Source organism: Neomonachus schauinslandi, chromosome 14, assembly GCF_002201575.2.
Source record: "Neomonachus schauinslandi chromosome 14, ASM220157v2, whole genome shotgun sequence".
In the NCBI taxonomy this organism is placed as follows: Eukaryota; Metazoa; Chordata; class Mammalia; order Carnivora; family Phocidae; genus Neomonachus; species Neomonachus schauinslandi.
Window position 1 is genome coordinate 73,212,495 of NC_058416.1, and position 18,534 is coordinate 73,231,028.

The 18,534-nt window shown below is 48.8% G+C and overlaps 1 protein-coding gene across 1 annotated transcript in view; it reads right to left on the reverse strand.

The window, feature by feature from the left end:
* Nucleotides 1–3,152: 3,152 nt before the first annotated feature.
* MYO18B (myosin XVIIIB) overlaps nucleotides 3,153–18,534 on the reverse strand; it is a 239,894-nt gene continuing 224,512 nt past the window's right edge. The window contains exon 42 of the mRNA XM_021703505.2: nucleotides 3,153–4,389. Within this exon, the coding sequence (XP_021559180.2) occupies nucleotides 3,153–4,389 (1,237 nt within the window). The remainder of the gene's footprint in view (nucleotides 4,390–18,534) is intronic.

Genomic DNA, 18,534 nt, shown 5'->3' on the forward strand with positions numbered 1-18,534 from the left:
ATGCTCCACGTGAAATGCTTAGCACGGTGTCCAACATAGCATGTGAGTGAGTAATAAACATTAGCCTACAGTTTTAGTCTAATACTTCCAGGGTGTTTGAAGCAGCAGGTATCCCAGCTCCAGACGTGGCCAGGCCAGCGTGGGCTGCCGTGCAGGTGCGTATTTGCGTGGGCGTGGCAGGGCTGTGTATGCAAGCAGGTGTATGGGGGGGCTGTGAGCAGATGTTCATGGGTGCTTGGATGTTGACATCGGTGCACGTGGGTGGAGATGCATTTGTGTCAGTAGGTCACATGCATTCAAGGTGTGTAGGTTCATTAACTTTTTCGGGAGCTCGTTCATTTATTCATCCACCCAAATTTCTTGAATGCTTGCCTACACATATGTACACAAGGTAGATCACTAGACAGACAAGGGAACTATGATAGAGGTAAATAGGAGAATTAAAGGAGAATGGAGAACGAGCATTTCTTTCCGTTCAATGTATCAGGGAAGACTTCCCAGAGGAGGTGGCATTTGAGTTGATGAGGCCAAGTGAAGAGGAGCAAGACCATTGCGTGGAGTTTTAGGGGGGCAGAGAAATAACAGTGTGCACTTGAAACTACAAACATTTCAGGCTGATCCCATTCCTTGGAGTCCTTCTCCCCGGGCTGCCCCCATCAAACCTCCAGGGTCCCCTGATTACAGAACAGAGAGGAAGCATGGATGCCAAGGAGCCATTGCTTTATTTTGTACAGACCAAGCGTGCTGGGATCCCCATGCCCGAGGGATTTGCCTCCTGCTGGACCCCTCTGGCCTCTCAAGCACAGCCACGCTGGCTGGCTCTGGACTGAGGGCCCCTGGGAAGGCCTGGCCGGTCTCTCTCTTTCTCCAGACAGTCGTGGAGTCCAGAAGTCTTGGAGGGCAGTACATCTCAGGAGGCTGGAAACAAACACAGGTCAGAATGGATCAACAGGATGCAGGAAATGTGTTTGGGGGGCAGAGGCCCTGATATTCCACATCCCTGGGTGGCATTCCTGCAGAAACACCAACCAAAGGAATGAAGGATGGTAGGCAGCAGAAGGAGAATGAGTGGGACGGAGCTTCCAAAGGGCCAAAGGGCAGAGTGCAGGGCAACCTGATGCCCTAGCTAGGGGTGTCTGGCGTTCACATCAAACTCACAGTGTTACTTTGGGGGGTGGTATTATCAGCCCCGTTTTCGAGCTGTGGACACAGGGGCTTGACCAGGTCCCACGACTTGCCCCAGGTCTCATGGCCAGTTAGTTACAAGGAGAAACGAGCTTTGGGGGGCTTGCTTGGTTCTGAACCCCCTAATACATTTGCCTCGCAGGGGGCAGGGCTGTGTTGTTCAGCTCAAACCTCCAGCATGGATGTCAGCGTGGAAGATTTTTTTTTTGGCAGATGCTCGGTTACCACGGTGAGTGCTGCTGGGAGGGGGAAAAACTTGAATTAAAAAAAAAATGGCAGAGACAAGATGTTCTGTGATGACTTCTGCTAAGAACTGTTCTCCTTATGGACGTGTGCCCTTTACTTGGCCTTTGAAACTGCTTTCTGTGTCCCTGAGAGCATAATAATGTAAATGAATATCACATCTCTTCCCGGTAATTGAGAGCAGAGAGAAGGCCATGTTAAGTCAAATTAATTTGCTCTGATACAGTCCAAGCCCATTTCCTCGGAAGGGGCAATCGCTTTTTGATGGGCTGAGGGTGCCTCTCGAAGTAGCAGGTCTATGGAAGTGGAGGCCGGGTGGCTCGTTTGGGTCCAGGAGGCCTCTGGAAGGAGGGCTGGGGACCAAGGCCAGGCCCCGGCTGTGCACCTGCGTGTGGCTGCCCCACTCTGCTGGAGCCTGAGCTGCTTCAAGTTCGGTGGCTAAGAGATTCATGGAGGCTGCGTGCTGTTATTACTGGGCAGTGGGGTTGCCTTGTGTCTGAACCCAGAGGCGGGTGCTTACACCTCCTTGGCTGACGCCCAGCCTCCCCTAACTGGTTTTGCCTTTCAGCGGAGCCACCGAGTGGAACGCCCAGCACCCTAAGGCTTGAAACGTGCTGCTCAGGGAGGGGTTGTCAGGTGGTCAGCCCTGCCTCAGGGCAAAGAGCACTGAACTGGGAGTCAAGGTGGCTGGGTTGGCGGCAGAATCCCTGGAAGGGGAGGGCTTGATCTTGAGGGCTCCCTCGTTTGTTTTACCAGTGAGTTTGGAGTCCGGGAATTCCAACATCCCTTTAAGAGTAGATGGTTGGGATGCCAACCTCAGTATGGGGATGCCAAGGGGGGCAACCTCTTTAAAGATCCAGCTCCATCACAGAGGAGGCTCTGAGTTTATTCCTGTGCATGCTTGGAACGGGTACCCAAGGAGAAGTATTACAGACACAAATAGGGATTCCGGAGTTTCGAACACCATTCTGCCTGGGTGACTTCGTACGAGTGACTTAACCTCTCTGACTCTGTTTTGCCAACCTGTAAAATGGGAATCAATCCTCTTAACCGCCTTTTGGGGTTCCTATGGCTACCGACTTGACATGTACACCCAACAAATGTAATCCATTATGAGCAATGGATTCCTCTTCCTACCTTCAGTCTGGAGAAGTTCTAGGATTAGCACTGGGGTAGGAGAGAAGGCAGAGGGAAGCCCCACTTCTCTTCTCCCATTGCTGCTCTGGGACCTTTGCATTTGCCCTCCCCCCACCAGGGTCCTCCATTTCTCTCTGGGTATCTAAGGCACGAGTTGGACTCCACTCTTCGCAAAGCCCCTTCTACCCTGGCCTGAGCCCACCCCACAAGATCTGCCATCATTTCGTGGACAGAAGGCCACCAACGCCTCCTCCGGCTCCAGGTGGAATGGAGCCCTGGAAAGACAAGAGTGGGGAAACCAAAAGCCCAGCACCTTACCTGGCATTTCCCTACCGGACCCTCTGGTTTTCCGACGGGTCTGCATCCTCAAGTGCTAAGGAACCAGTGGTACCTAGCAGAAGGCTTTGCATCTGGCACCTCATTATTTCCGCAAAAACCTCTAAAACCCGTCGTCTGTAGAGAAATCACTCACGGTGTGGAAGGCAGCGGCAGCAACAGGTTTTCTCCGGGCTGCCAGACCTGGTGGACTATCTGGTTTTCATTCCCCAAGAACAGTCCCCGCCTGCTGCTTTTACCTGCACTGGCTCCTACTTCTGGAGATACTTCTTCATTATGCTCTCAACATCCTCGTCTTTGCTCCCTGCCCCCGGCTCCCTGTGCTCGGGGGATGTTCGCTCGCCACCATCACCCTCCAGCCGTGGGATTCGCGGTCGGCTCTTGATGCTGTCGGCGCTTTTGAAGGACACGATGGAGCTGGAGGAGGAGGACGAGTCAGAGAGGTGAGCGGGGTCCTCCTTGGACTCCGGACTCTTTTTCAAAATGGTCTTGATCCCCGAGAGAAAGGTTCGGTCGGCCTCCTCCATCTCAAAGTGGATGCGTGAATGCCGCGAACTGTCTTGACCCTCTCTGGCTGCTCTGGCCAAGGACACGGGAGACTCAGCCTTCCGGATGGCTGGGAGGAAGTCATCGAAATCCACTTTGGTCTTGCGTTCATAGTTGAGGCTTGGGACCTTCCAGGTGAACGGATCGCTGTCCAGGGGTTCCTCCATGAGGTGGGCAAACTGGCGGTTCTGGAAGACCAGGGGCTCCTTCCCGAGGTCTGGGCAGCCCGCATCATCGAGGGAGGACTCCAGACAGCGCCTCCGAGGCCGCAGCGTGGGCGACAAGAGCATGGACCTGGATGAGCTTGGGGAGCTCAGTTTTCTCCCAGAGCTCTGCCCCGATTCGAAGAGGGACTCGCAGGAGCTGAACCGGGTCTTCAGCTTCTCAGGCAGCAGGGTGGTGCCCCTGGCGCTCTGGGAGGAGATGCATTTCAGGCTGGTGGAACGCAGGAGTCCGGACGACGTCCCACAGGCGCCCTCCGGTTCCAAGGCTGACTTTGTCCCAAACCCCAGGGAGAGGTCTCCCTTGTCGCTGCCCGCCCTGGCCCTCCGCAGCGCGGAAGCCCCAGTGGTCTGGTAAATGGGGAGTGTGGGCCAGTCCTCCAGGCCCAGCGGGGACCCCTGGCCCCTCTGAGCTCTCTTCCTCCGGAGACCTTCCACAAACTCCGACAGGGCCGCCGAGGGACTGGGCAGCTTTTCCCTGGACACTGGGGACGTGTCTGTACTCCGAGAAGCCGGGGAAGAAGACCGCACCCCCAATCTCTCTGTGGGTTTTCTCTGCCTGCCGCACTCGTCCCCGTCCCCCAGATGGTAGTACTTTTGCCGTTGGAGGCAGAGGGGAGAAACAGACTTGTCCCCTGAGGTCTGGCTCTGCACGGTCTGGGCTCTGCTCAGGGCCGACGCCGGCTGGGACCTCTCTGCATCTCTGGCCTCGTTGTTCATCCTGCGCCAAGAAGACACACGCGGTCAGTAGAAACCATGCAATTCACACGGTCTGTGCAGTTGGTGTGAGAGCCGCTAAGCACAGGCCCTAATACCATTTTTCTTTGGACACACCATCCCTACCGCACTCTCAAATAAACCGAAGGACTTAATGCACAAATTCAAGCCATGTAAATGATTTCTTGTTGCTTTCTGAAATGCAATTTCTGCCTATAATTAAACCCAGCTAAGTACGTGTGAGTGGATTAAAACGGCAGTTAGGTCGGGTGACTTAGATTTATGAGCCATCGTATCTGACATGATAGGACCTACCATCCCAGGGCCTGCTGCGAAATAAGTTGCTTGCTTCTTGGAGACTTGAGGGGGACCTGCGGGGGGTTATTTATTTATTTAGGGCCAAGCCCAGAGGAGGGTCCCACCAAGCAGGGCTTCTGAGAGTCAGTGACCCAAATATGTCTCAGTGGGATGCTCTATGGCACCCTTGGTTGGTTTATGGGGTAGAGGAAAAACCTGGTTCCACCCCCCCCCCCCCACCCAAAGGGAAAGATTTTCATAAAATCAACACGAAACCAAGTCTATACACAAGAGGACAGACGGTTTCTATTCCGGGACTATACCAGGCTTGGCTTTCCTGCAGAGGCATTTTATAGCATCTGGGCCAAAAACACTCCCCCTCTGAAAAGTAGGGGCCTCGCAGCGAGGCGAAATTATAGGCTATAAAATAAAGGGCATCTTTACAGGAGAGAGACCGGAGTCCATCAACCATTCCTTTAATAAATAAAATCTATTTGTCCTCCCCCTAAGAGAAACGACCCCCTGCCCACCCATGGCAAAGTTATAATTTATGAAAAAGCGAAAGGGGTATGAACGTCAGAGCCTTGGCAGGCAGACAAAGCCAGCGGCTGGAGGCTGAATATGGCCAAGGGCCACGTTTATGCAGGTTTCTAGTCATTATTCTGCTTCTCTACACTGTTGCTCCAACTGACAATGGATTCAGTCTCCTTTACATAAGGGGGGGTTGGGGATTCTGGTACAAGACTCTGAGGAAAGCTTCTTGCCCACTGAGGTGTGATAGCACCATTTCCACCCCGACCACATGGGACAGTTTAGAAGGAAAAGAGAGGACCACAGTGACCCAAAGGGCTTTCGAATCTCTTACGGAAGCCAAGTCAATGGTACCCGAAGGAGATACCCAGAGGGGGAGGAAGGTACAGACAGGTGAGGGGGAATCAGGGTCTTTTCTAAGGACATGGGTAGGGACCTAGACCCTGCCTTCCTGAGCTCCTGAGGTCAAAGCTTCTCTTCTGGGGTTGGCAGGAGCCTCCCCGGACCCTGGATCTGTGGGAGGTCGCCATGGCAATGATGCTCTGTTAAAGAGTTCCATGAGTGATAGGCACAGGACTGGCTGTGTTCATCTGCTTCTCCTTCTTCCCTTGGTCAGCTAGGTGGAGGGTCTGCCGTCACGGTGGGGGGGTTGGGGGAGGGACAACAGCATTGAGGTTGTGGTGTAGGCAAGCTACCTCCATCACCCACACTCTTCCCCATCTTCGGTCCTTCTTTTGTGGGCGCACGCTCCCCACTCCCTTCCCAGCCTCCTGCCTTGAGCTCCCCTCTTGCTCACTGTGCCCCAGCCACCCGGGGTCTCCCAGTGCCAAGCCCTTCCAGCTTCCAGCATGGAAGAGAAGCGCCTGGTCACCGTGCTGACATGTGGGGAAGTCACAGGAATGAAAGAAAAGCTCGGGGCACAGGGCCCAGCACCTAGCTCCTCAAATAACAGTGGTGAGATGAAGAATTAAGGACCTATAACTAACAGATGTGCATCCTTGATAACTAACAGTCCATGGTGATCTGGAATACTCCTAGGAATCTCTGCATCTTGAGCCTAACCCACCACTGGACCCCACAAATGCCTCAGTTCAAGCTCCAGCAGGGAGGAGCAGAAGAACGAATGAGCAGGTGACCTGGTGGCTCATCCTTTGGAGAAAGCTTGGTTCCCCATGTGCTAAGACGGCAGCCACACGATTTGCCCAGAGACTCTGCCTCCTTTCCCGTTGCTAGGCTGTTACCTTCCATCTCTGTCACCCCTGGACGTGGGCTGGAGAGCCCCCTTTATGAAGACCTCAAGGTGTGCTGTCAATATCATTGCCTTGGAATCCTTCCCTGAGCACACAGCAAGGTGGCCTTCCCGCGCTTTGCTTTATCTTTGATTTTTTTTCCTTTTTTTTTTTTTTTTTTAAATAAACAGCTCGGAGCTGCCAGGGGAAGTGGGTTGCTCCCAGAGCCAACAAAAGTCATTTCCGCCCTGCCTTGGTCCCAAAGGGAGGTGGGCGCGATGAATGTGTTTCAGGTGCTCAGTCGCATCCATCACCTGCCATGTGGGGATGGTGGCGTCGGGGCTCCCATCACTGAGTCTCCTGGGATGCTGCCATCCTGGGATGCTGCCATCCCGGTCACCCCAGCTCCCATCGTCAGTGCTGCTGGCTGTGGGTGCCAGGACGGGGCATGGGGAGAGGGAGGGAAAAGAAGTTAGGAGCAGGAAGAGGGGAGATGGAGGAAGGTGGGGCAGAGGAAAGGGGGAGGAGGGGGAAGAAAAGAAGAAGGAGGAGGAAGGGGAAGAGGAGGAAGGGGAGGAGGGGAGGAAGAGGAAGTAGAAAAAGGCAGAAGGAGAGGAGGTGGGGGAACGGCTGCCCCCCAACCCTGCTGTCGAGACCGTGCAGGCTCTCATCCCTGCCCCCTCTGACTTGGCACGGAGCCCAGCACACAGCAGCTGCTCAGTAAATTTTGTTGAACTGAGTCAAGTCTAGCTTGGAAATAGGTTTACGAGGAAGAGGACCTAGAAGAACGGGGCGGGGGGGGGGGGGGGGGAGAGGGGGGGAGAAGGGGAGGGGGAGCAGAGGGGGGCGGGAAGAAGAGGCAGGAAAGTGAGCAGCTGCAGTGAGGGGATGGGGGGGCTGGAGAGCAGGGGAGAAGAGACGGGCTGATGGAGAGGGGAAGGAGGAGGGTGTCTGAGGGCAAAGGCGGGTAGAGGGGTTGGCGTGGAAGGGGCACAGGCTGGTGGTGGAGGATCTCTGACCCAAGGTGGGATGGGCTGGGGAGGGGTCATGGGAAGCCATCAGCAGCCCAGGAGTGGGGGTCTGGAGACCCCCAGTGGCGAGAGCTGGTGTCCACGACACAGGGCACAGGCTCACTGGGACCAACCCCTGCCCCCCCCACCCCCGCTCCACTAGACCCAACAGATCTGATTGCCTTCCCAGAGGCCTGCCAGAAGCAGCACTTTCCTATAAGAGGTACAAGCCAAAATGCCCCAGCCTGGGGCCCACCGAGGGGCCCAAGGGCTTGATGTTTGGGGGGGGCGGGGGGGTCCCACCTTCCTGGAGTTGTCTGGTGCATTCAGAGCCTCAGCTGCTGGGCTTGAAATAGGAGCACAAGCCAAGCTGTGTAGACTCCTGGGGAGCCGACAGGATGGAGGAGGAGGAGAAGAAGGAGGAGGAGGAGGAGAAGGCGGGGGTAGAGAGAGAAGGGAAGCAGGAGACATGGGGAAGGGAGGGGCAGGGCAGCAGGAGAGAACGAAAGGAGTCGTGGCTGAGTGCTGCCTCCAGGATTTGCCATTCAGAAATCCACCCCCATCTCTGCAACGCCGGCGCTTCCACTCCAAGTACAAAGTTGCTTGCATCCATTCCTTTCTGTGTGCAGACTGCAGAATTTCATGTGAATGCAGACACCCTCTTGCAGGCTTCCGAGGGAGGGTCCCTGTTCTGCCCTTGGAGGGAGATGATCTTCTCCGTTCCTGACCCGGCTTTGGACATTTCAAACCAGCCTGCTGTTCTCATTCAGGGGCCTGGGAAGACTCATTTTTTTTTCCCCCAGCTGTCCTTACTGGACAGCTTGACTCAGATGGAACTCTGAGCATCGCATGATGGCTGGCTGGCAGATGATCAAGATGTCCCCGTGCCTGCCTCCCAGAACCTTGGCCAGGGAGAGCGCTAATGGATAGAAGTTTCTCCGAGTCACTGGGAGACGGGTATGTACAAACACTAGGCGGGGCACCCTGCTTCTCTAAGGAGAGACTCCAGCAACATCTTGGGAACTGCCGCTGTCTGTCTGTCTATCTGAAGGAGAATAACTCTCTAGCATACCTGCTGACATGAGCCAGCGGGTCCTGAGCATCTAGCCATAGCAGCACTGGGCTGGTCCCATAACTGAGTGGAGGGGCTAGTCAGTTGTCATTGAAACAGCTAACCCTAGGCTGGGCACCTACTGTGTGCCAGGCACAGTGCTGGGTGCCATGCCTACAGGGGAGACCAAGCTGATGGGCTTCCTGCCCTCACGGAGCTGACAGCCACGTTCATTCATAATCTTCACAGCAACTCCGTGGATAGGAATTATGACCCCCAAGCACGGCAAGGGGGCGTGGGGCGACCTCCACAAGCACACACGGGTGGAAGTAACAGAGGTAGGGTTCCAACCCCAGGCCAGTAGCACCATCCTCTGTAGACTTTCCTTTGAGCCCTGCGATGTGACACAGAATTAACAGTATTTCCTATGTCACCTTGTCCAGATAACATTTGTCACTTGAAGCTTGGTCTGCTTCTGCCACTCACCAGCTACGTGGCCTTGGGGCAGTCACCTGTCTCTCTGCCTCAGTGTCCTCAGCTGTGAAATGGGGGGAAACCAGGTCAACCTTGCAACGTTGTGGAGGTAAGAGCTCCAAGGGGCAGGGGGTTTGTCTGTCATGTTCACTACCATACTCCGGCGCCAAAAACAGCGTCCTAGCACAAAGCAGCTGCTCCACAAACATGTGCTCAATGAATGAAGTTCAGTGCCCTGGCAGCCAGTAGGTACTCAGTTAGGGTGTGTTGGATGAGTGGGTGAAGCTCTAGTGCCTGCCACCCAGTAGGTACCCAGCTGATGTTTATTAAGCGAATTGATGAAGAAGAGAATAAACATGAAAACACTCTAAGTATTGGTGACTTAACTTTCTGAAGGTTTAGTAGGGAGATCTGGATACGAACATCCAGAAATACAGGAATTTGCACTTTCTAACCTCCCAGGCTAGGAAAATAGGTTTCAGAGGCAAACAGGTCGAGGTTCAAATCCTGGCTCTGTTTGGGCCCAGCCAGGTCCCTGGTAGAGCTGGAACTTGCTCAGCTGGAGGAGTGGGGACAATAATGCCCTATCTCACGGGGGATCTGTGAGGCATTAGAGAGGGCGTATGTGTTTGGTATAGTCAGTTCCTGCGAATGTCACCCGTGTCCACCTCCACTGCCCCCAACACTTCATGCAAGGCGAAGGGTGGTACGCTTCACCGTGCATGTATTATTTACTCCCTTCGAAACACTGCTCCTAGCAAATGTATGTTTAAAAATCTTAATGCTCATTTGTTTTTTTGTTTTTTTTTTAACGGCTCTGCCCATCATGGCTAGAGAAGGCCCCAGACTGAGGGCAGAGGTTCAAGAATAAGCAGTTGCTATATATGACCCTGCTCTGAGAAGCACATGAAAAGGACGAGGATATCGAAGCAGTCTGTTGGGCTGCAGAATGAGCCAGCTGCCAAGACACGTGTCTTAGTGTGGACTACACCCTGCCCCTGCCAGGCTGTCCTGTGAACGCGGCTCCATCATTTTACCACATGAGTAGATGCTCCATGAATATCGGGTGAAGAATGAAAAAGCCACCTCTACACACACGCAATGTGTATGCACGATCTCATCAGGATCAGATCCTTGCCCCATCTTGGGGATGAGGAAACAGTCTCACTCGTGAAAAGCCATCCTCTCAAGGTCACACTGCTAAGTGGCAGAGCCTGGATTTGAACCCTGGTGGGTCATATCTGAACCTCACGCTTTTCCCTTCCACAACATCCTATACCTTCCAGGTAGAAAGGTGAGTGGAAACCTCAACGGGTTGAACTCCTATCTACATGTCTATATATTTCAATATCCACTGAGACATAATGAACAAAAAAAGTGAGGTCCAAGTCAAGGAGAGACATGGGATTCACCGGCATTCAACATAATTACACAGCAAAAATAATTCCCATGTCTGAGTCTGGGCAGAGCCTGGGCAACCAGTAGCTGCAGGAAACTCGACGCACACTTAATGACGCCATGAATCATCCCCCGAGATGTGCTGTCACCCCCATTCTTCATTTGCACCCTGAAATTCAAGAGGAAATTAAAAATGTATGGATGTTCTAATATTGGCGAGGCCCAGGATGGGAAACCAGATGTGCTTTTAAGATGACCTGAAGGTTTTGTGACCAAGGCCAACACAACAATGGATAATCTGTAATAAACGTTGATATGGTGCCTGAGACTGTGCATGATGTGGTAGGAACGTGAGACATTTATTAAGCGCCTATAGGGTGCAGCTGAATTCTACATAATCACTGCTGTGTATTGTGCCTTTAGGCTTTGTAGACACACCTTGATTTTATCTTCACAATAGTCCTCTATTATAATCCAATATCGTAATCTTCCTGTTTCACAAATGAGGCTCAGAAGGACACGTAATTTGCTGTGTAATCAATGGGAGAACATGGATTTAGGCCAAGGAGTCCAGCTCTGAGATCCATGCCCCCTAACTGCTCTGCTCTCCTGCCCGTTACTGTCCTATTTTACAAATGAAGAAACCGAGGCTTTGGAGAGGCACATGGGCTTGCTGAGGCTCTCCTCTTGGTCTGACCATATATGATGCCAGACTGAGCTCCAGGGAGCAGATGTGCTGCCTTCCCCTCCTGGAGAGCACACAGTAGGAGTGGAGACTGAATAAACCCATGAAGAAGGGTCAGCCGGGCAAAAAGTTCTGGGTAAACTGAGCCTCAGACTAAGTGCAGCAGGAGGTTGGCAAGGGAGACAGGTACCAGAGCCTGAGCGCTTGGCCTTTCTGGAGGGGTTGAGTGAGGCTTTTGGAAGGGGGGTAGGGTTTGGGCAGGGATGTCGAAGAAGACACCCCAAGCACCAGGAGGAGATCCCCATCCCTTCCCGCCCAACCCCCTGCCAGTTATGAGCTTATTCAATCTCCAAACCCTTGGCAAGCAAGGGCTGATCATCTAAATCTCATAGGCAAGAAAACCAAGGCTGAGAAAGGCCATTCATCTGGAAGACTTGAAGTAAGGGGGAAGCCATGGGGTGGGATAACCAAAGAAGCATGCTCAACTACAGTGAGCCTGGTTACTGTTGGCCAGAAGGTACAAAGACTTGAGTCAGGAAACAGACTCTGTAAATATATTCTTGATAATATAACGGTTTTTATGAGACAAAATAACTCCCAAGTCTTCCTTGCTGTTTGCTCTGATCTTAAGTGGGTGCTGAGTCCTTGACACCTGGGCAAAACCAATCCAATGAACCACCCTCAGTAGACACCTGTCCACCTACCTTCTGTGCATCAGCAGACTTTTCCATTGCCTCACTCATACATTCTGCTGGATCCTAGGTCCTAGGTACTGGGTCCTAGGTCCTAGGTACTAGGACCAGTAGTTTTTGAATGCAGTTGCCCATCAAAAGCACCCTGGAAACTCTACTAAACACACACACACATTTCAGTGTGATGAAGGGGAGCTGAGGGGACCATTCTAGTATCAGAGGGAATAAAGGTTAACCAAAGATGTGAATAAAAGAGGGAAAACTGTGTGGGAAGAGAGGGGGTACACGGGTACTTTCTGCTTAATTTTTCGGTAATCCTTCTAAAAATTTCCCCCCAAAATAAACTCTACTAATTTTTTTTTTAAAGAGATAGATTAAAGAAACAAAACAACCAAATGCAATGAATATCTTTAAGAGGATACAGGGATACAGACAATTTTAGGATATTGGGGGTAATCCGGATTTTGGGATCTTGGATGATCTTATGGGTGTGTTGATTTTCTTTGGTGAGCTAGTGCTGTGACAGTTAGGAAATGTCCTTCTTCTTCTTCTTTTTTTTTTTAAAGATTTTATTTATTTACTTGACAGAGAGAGAGAGCACAAGCAGGGGGAGTGGCAGGCAGAGGCAAAGGGAGAAGCAGGCTCCCCGCAGAGCAGGGGGAGCCTGATGTGGGACTCGATCCCAGGACCCTGGGATCATGACTTGAACCTAAGGCAGTTGCTTAACCAACTGAGCCACCCAGGCGCCCAGGAAATGTCCTTCTTCTTAGGAGAAAGATGGGAAACTATTTTAAGGAGGACTGTCATGGTGTTTTCAAGTTACTTTCACATTGTTCAGCAAAAAAAAAAAAAAAAAAATGCTTCGATGTGGATAGAAGTAGAAAAGGAGCTAAAGAGAAATGAAGTCGATATGCAAAACACTGGTCATTGTTGTATTAAGGTGGAGGCTCATAGAATGGATGGTGCCCAGATACTTCTGGAGTAGAAAAATGTAAGAAGAAGAAAGAAGGGAAGAAGGACAGAGGGAGAGGAGAAGTGACATTTATGGGTGATTTGGAAGAACCACTGTTCTATATTACCAAAAAAAAAAAAAAAAAAGCAAACATTTTTACTCATCCTTCAATGCTCAGCCCAACTGTAGCCTCCTCCAGAAAGCCTTCCCTCACCTCCCAGGCTGGGTGAGGTGTCTCCTTTGGCTTCCACAGCCCCTGGGCTCCCCCATAACTGTGTACTGCAATTGCTGTTATGAACTAGATTGTATTGTTCTTCTATGAATCCCCGGTATCTAGAAGGAAAGTTTATGGGATGGAGAGAATGAAGGAATGGAGGGGTAGGGGTGGGGCATGTGGAAATATAGAAAGAATGAACAAAGGGCTCCATCTGACTCCTCTGGCTGGTTCATTCAGACCCCAGCAGCCCTGCTTCTTAGCCAGCCAATCCCACATCTCCGAGTTTAAAAACAATAGATTCCAAGCCAACTTCCGGCACACAATCTGGAGTGAATGCTTCATGTCTACACCCAAGCCAAAAGCCTGGTTTCATTGCTACAGAATTCCATCAACTTCTAGAATATCAGAATGGAGAGAGAGCTGAAACCCCAGCTGGCTTGAACACCTCATTCTACACCTGGAACAACAGCGAAGGAAAGAGAATATCTCAGGTCATACACTGATGAGACAGTGAAAGTACTGATTCTATACTTTTACCTTCTTCTTTTTTTCTTTTCTTTTTTTTAAGAGAGAATCTCAAGCAGACTCCCCGCTGAGCACAGAGCCTGACATGGGGCTCGATCTCACAGCCCTGAGATCATGACCTGAGCTGAAATCAAGGGTCAGATGCTTAACTGAGTGAGAGACCCAGGCGCTCCTATACTTCTTTACCTTCTGATAAAATTTCCACTGTGTTTTGAAAGAACCAACTGGATATGTAAAGGGATTAAAATCTCTAATTGGATTGGAGATTCAACTTGGGTTCAACATATTTAAATGAATTTTCGATGCATTCCTTCACTTTTCACAGACATTGCCTCAGTGGAATGTGGTGCAATGAAAATAACCATAAAAAAATCTCAGACTTGGTCATAAAAGCACCAGTTCCTCATGAAAATGCAGTTTTAAGTGAATGGAAATTATCCAACCAGCCATCCAGCCACCCCTCCTTACATCCATCCAGAGTCATTTACTGAATCCGTGATCCCAGATGCCATCAATAAAAAGATCAATAGCCCTTGCAGTACAGAAGCTTAAAGTCTGAAAGGGAAAGGAGATTCACCAAGTTATGACTGGAAGGAAATTTGAGTGAACCTTCATATCCTCTTAGGCATGAAGACTACGGAAGAAATGTTTACTTAGCAAAGGGAGTAAAAAGTCCAGTTCAGCATTCAACCTCTGGCTATGATAGATTAGCTTTTCCGGATATGATAGACCAGATTTTCCAGAGGAAATTTCCACTTAGAAAAACTAGAAAATTTAACTTTAAATTTACAGGCATTGGAGGGCACCAAAGCAACCAGGACTTGAAGGGTCAAATTTTGGAAAGAGGGACGTATGTTGAGATGAGCCCAGTACTGTGGCATTTTTCCTCTGGAGTCATTTGCTGATCTTCAGGAAGAAGACCTAATCCAAGGAACATACACACTCAGATATCAAGACTTCACAGCATCCTCCAAGGCAATGTTAAATCAGCTCAACGATGGACAAGCAGAAAAATGGAACAGAACAGGGCCTAGGATATATATAAAATCACTTGATTTAATTGAAGATGATAATGGTGGTAAAATGTGAAAAATATGACTTCTTTTAAAATACATACACAAGGCCAGTCGGATATTCATATGCCAATGAATCTTAACTAACCCTACCTCACACCATAAATATTAATTCCTGATGAACTGTATATCTAGATATAAAAGTTAAATCAACACAGTGTTTGTAAAAAAAACATAGGGGGATGTTTTCATAATTTGGGAGTAGGCAAATAAAACTTCAATGGACTAGAAAAAGCGCCAGCCATAAAGGAAAAATATTCTAAGTTCAGTTACATTAAAATTAAGAACTTCTGTCTGTTAACATAGACTGTAAGAGAGTAAAAAAGGCATTCCATCAAATGGAGTGGCTCCACTTACTCAAGAAAGAACTTACATCTAGAATATATTAAGGACTCCTGCAAATTAATAAAAAGAAGAGACAATGCAAAAGAAAAAACATAATTGGCAAAAGACTTGATCAGATATTTCATCAAAAAGGATATCCCAGTGAACATATAAGCACATGAAAAGTTTTCTTTATCAGGAACGTGCAAGTTAGAACCAAAAATGTGACCCTACCAATATCCACCAGAATAGCTAACATTAAAAAAAAAAAAAATGACAAAACCAAGTGTTAGCAAAAATGCAGAGCAACTGGAACCCCCATTCACCGCTGGTGAGAATGTAAATTGGTACCACCGTCTTGACAATATTTATTAAAGTTGAAAATACACCTATGGCCCAGCAATTTTACTCCTGGGCATGCACCCAACAGAAATCTAAATCCATGCAACAAAAGATATGTACAAGATGGCCCACAGTAGTGCCATCCATAATAGTGTTAAACTAGAAACAACCTAGGGGCGCCTGGGTGGCTCAGTTGGTTAAGCATCTGACTCGTGATTTTGGCTCAGGTCATGATTTCATAGGCTGTGAGATCGAGCCCCGCTTTGGGCTCTGCATTCATTGAGGAGTCTGCTTGAAGATTCTCTCCCTCTGCCCCTGCCCCCACTCCCCTGTTCTCTCTCTCTCTCTCTCTCTTTCTCTCTCTCAAATAAACAAATCTTAAAAAAACTAGAAACAACCGAAAATGTCTATTATTAAGAGAATGAATAAATCATTATTATATATTCCTACAATGGAGCATTATAGACCAGGTTTTCTCAATGGTGACATAACTGACATTTTGGACCAGATAATTCTGTGGGGCCAGTCCTGTAGGATGTATAGCAGCATCCTGGTCTATCTCTGTTATGCTGACCAAAAATATCTCCAGACATTATCAACTATCTCCTGGCAGAGAGGGGGGTGCAAAATTGCCCCCAGTTGAAAACCACAGTTATGGACTATAGAGCAAAGAAAACAAGGGAATTACCCCTAAATGCAACAATGTGAATGAAGCTCATAAACATAATATTAAAAGGGGTGCCTGGGTGGTGCAGTCAGTAAAGCATCTGACTCTTGGTTTCAGCTCAGGTCGTGATCTCCAAGTCCAGTGAGGCGTCTGCTTGGGAATCTCTCTCCTGCTCCCTCTGCCCCTCGTGCTCATGCTCTCTCTCTCTCTCTCTTTCAAATATAACAAATAAATTTTTAAAAATACCCCACATAATATTAAAAGAAAGAAGACGGATGCCAAAGAATACTACTGGATACTTCCTCTTATACAGAATTAAAAAAAAAGTCATATCTAATTCATAGCATTAGAAGTCAGGATGGTGGTTACCTTAGAGAAAGGAGGGAGGTCATGACCTGAACAGGGGCAAAAAGGTTTTAGGGGCACCTGCGATGATCTGGTTTTGCTTTTGGTAGTAATTACATAAGTAGGACCAATTTTTGAAAATTTCATAAAGATGCACTTTCCTGGATGTGTATTTCAGTGATAGGTCTACTTGATCAAAATAGAGCTCAACCAGAGAACCACAGATTCTAAAAGAATGTCCTAAACCATCAACATTTAATCCAAATGGTTTTTACTCAAACTTGCCGCTAAATTAGATGAGCCTCAAAATTCCTGAGAGATCCGCAGATCTACCATCCAAGGCCTGGAGTTTTAGGTAGAAAACAGCCCTCCTTCCCATGGAAGCCTGTCCAAGAGTCATGTTGGCTCCAAGGCTGAATCTTGGACAGAGCCAGACTTCTGATTCCACTTGCTCAGGCCTGGGGTCTGTGGTAAATGTGTTTGCACTGACATTTCCATGCTTTCAGTTTCTACTAATCTTAAGACTGATAAAACTGAATAGCACCGCTTTGTCCCAGGAAGACATAAAACCATATTCATGAGAGGCCTGTTCATTAAGTATCTTCAGGGTGGATTAAAATGATCCTAAGCTCCGGTTCTAAGAATGCAGAGACCAGTAAATAAATGTACTATTGAAATAAGATTAGTGGTAAATGCTTAACCTACTTTGAGAACGACCTGTTTCTAACACTAAGTACCATCCATTCACATTTACATAATTAATGAACTAATTACAAACACATCTTATCTAATCATTTAAGCAGGTCTCATGTGACCCATCCTTGCCTTCGCTTCTGTAGTAGACTAATTGCACTTTCTTGAAAGGAATACAACTTTATTTTAAAAACAATACCCTGGGGCGCCTGGGTGGCTCAGTCGGTTAAGCGACTGCCTTCGGCTCAGGTCATGATCCTGGAGTCCTGGGATCGAGTCCCGCATCGGGCTCCCTGTTCAGCAGGGAGTCTGCTTCTCCCTCTGACCCTCCTCCGTCTCGTGCTCTCTCTCATTCTCTCTCTTGCAAAAAAAAAAAAAAAAAAAAATATATATATATATATATATATATTAAAAAAACAATACCCTGTAATTTAGACTTTTTTACTAATTCAAGCCAGCCTCGTCCCACATAAAAATCAACGGGGGCAAAAGGAAGTTGATGTCTAAATCTTGTTCTTTTTTAAACCAAGAACAGCAAGCCGAGAGTATGGGGCTGCAAATGTTTACAGAAAGCAAATTTTCCCCCAGTAAAAGGAAAAGTTGTAATGCCATCGTTTAGCCAAACGAACAGTGGTTGTGTTAATTCGGCACCAAAGCAAATGATACATACAACAGTAATTAGCGAAGATTACACAGTAATTAAAATCACGATGATTATGTGAGTGAGAATAATTTATACAATAATCTCCATGCTCACATTGCATATGGTACAAGTCCAATAGCAACAGTGGAGAGCCATGTTTGGTAATAAATTCAAATCACAGCATCACTAATTATGTGGTGATAGATTGGTCATTGAAATTTAGGGATAAATAAAGTCTCTGACCAGGACACACACAATTTTATTTGGGCTTCCCAAGGCTACTCCGTGAGGACCTTAAACACATGAATACATTTTCTCTTTTCTTACTGTCCTTTCCTTTCCCTTCTCCATGCCCCCCATCCCTCGACTCTGTCTGCATAATTTTGTCCACTCCCATAATTCAACCTTCCCCTAGGTGGAAAACATTTGCTTTGTTTATTTGTTTTTTATCTACTCACTATTATTCTGCTTCAGGTAAGGCACCCCCTTATCTTTTGGGGAAACCCTTCCTCCCCCAGTGTTCCTGTGGTTTGGGCGGGAATAACCCTATCTCCCAGAACCAGGTGAGAACACCAACTTGAGCCTATGGTAAGAGATTCCTTCATTCCCCTTATCCATTCTGACTGGTTCAGAATAGACATGTGACTCCCTTTGGGCCAATGAAAGTCAAGCTCAGGATTTTTGTGCAACTGTTTAGAAGAGAGAAGTCCTCTTTACTTTTGGACTCTGAGTGGTACAGGCATGAGCTCGAAGATCTGGGCCGCCATCTTCCTACCTCAGAAAAAAGCCAATGTAGAAGAGAGTAGGGCAGAGAGGCTGCTGAGGGATCAAATCCCCATGATCATTTTTGAATCCCTGGGTGGAGGGAATGAGACCAGAAAGGCAGGCAAAAGCCAGATCACATAGGGCACTGTAAGCCTGCTAATGTGCTTGAATTCCACCCTGTTCTATCCTGGAGGGCAGAGATCACCCAAGTTTTCCTGTAAAGGGCAGATGGCAAT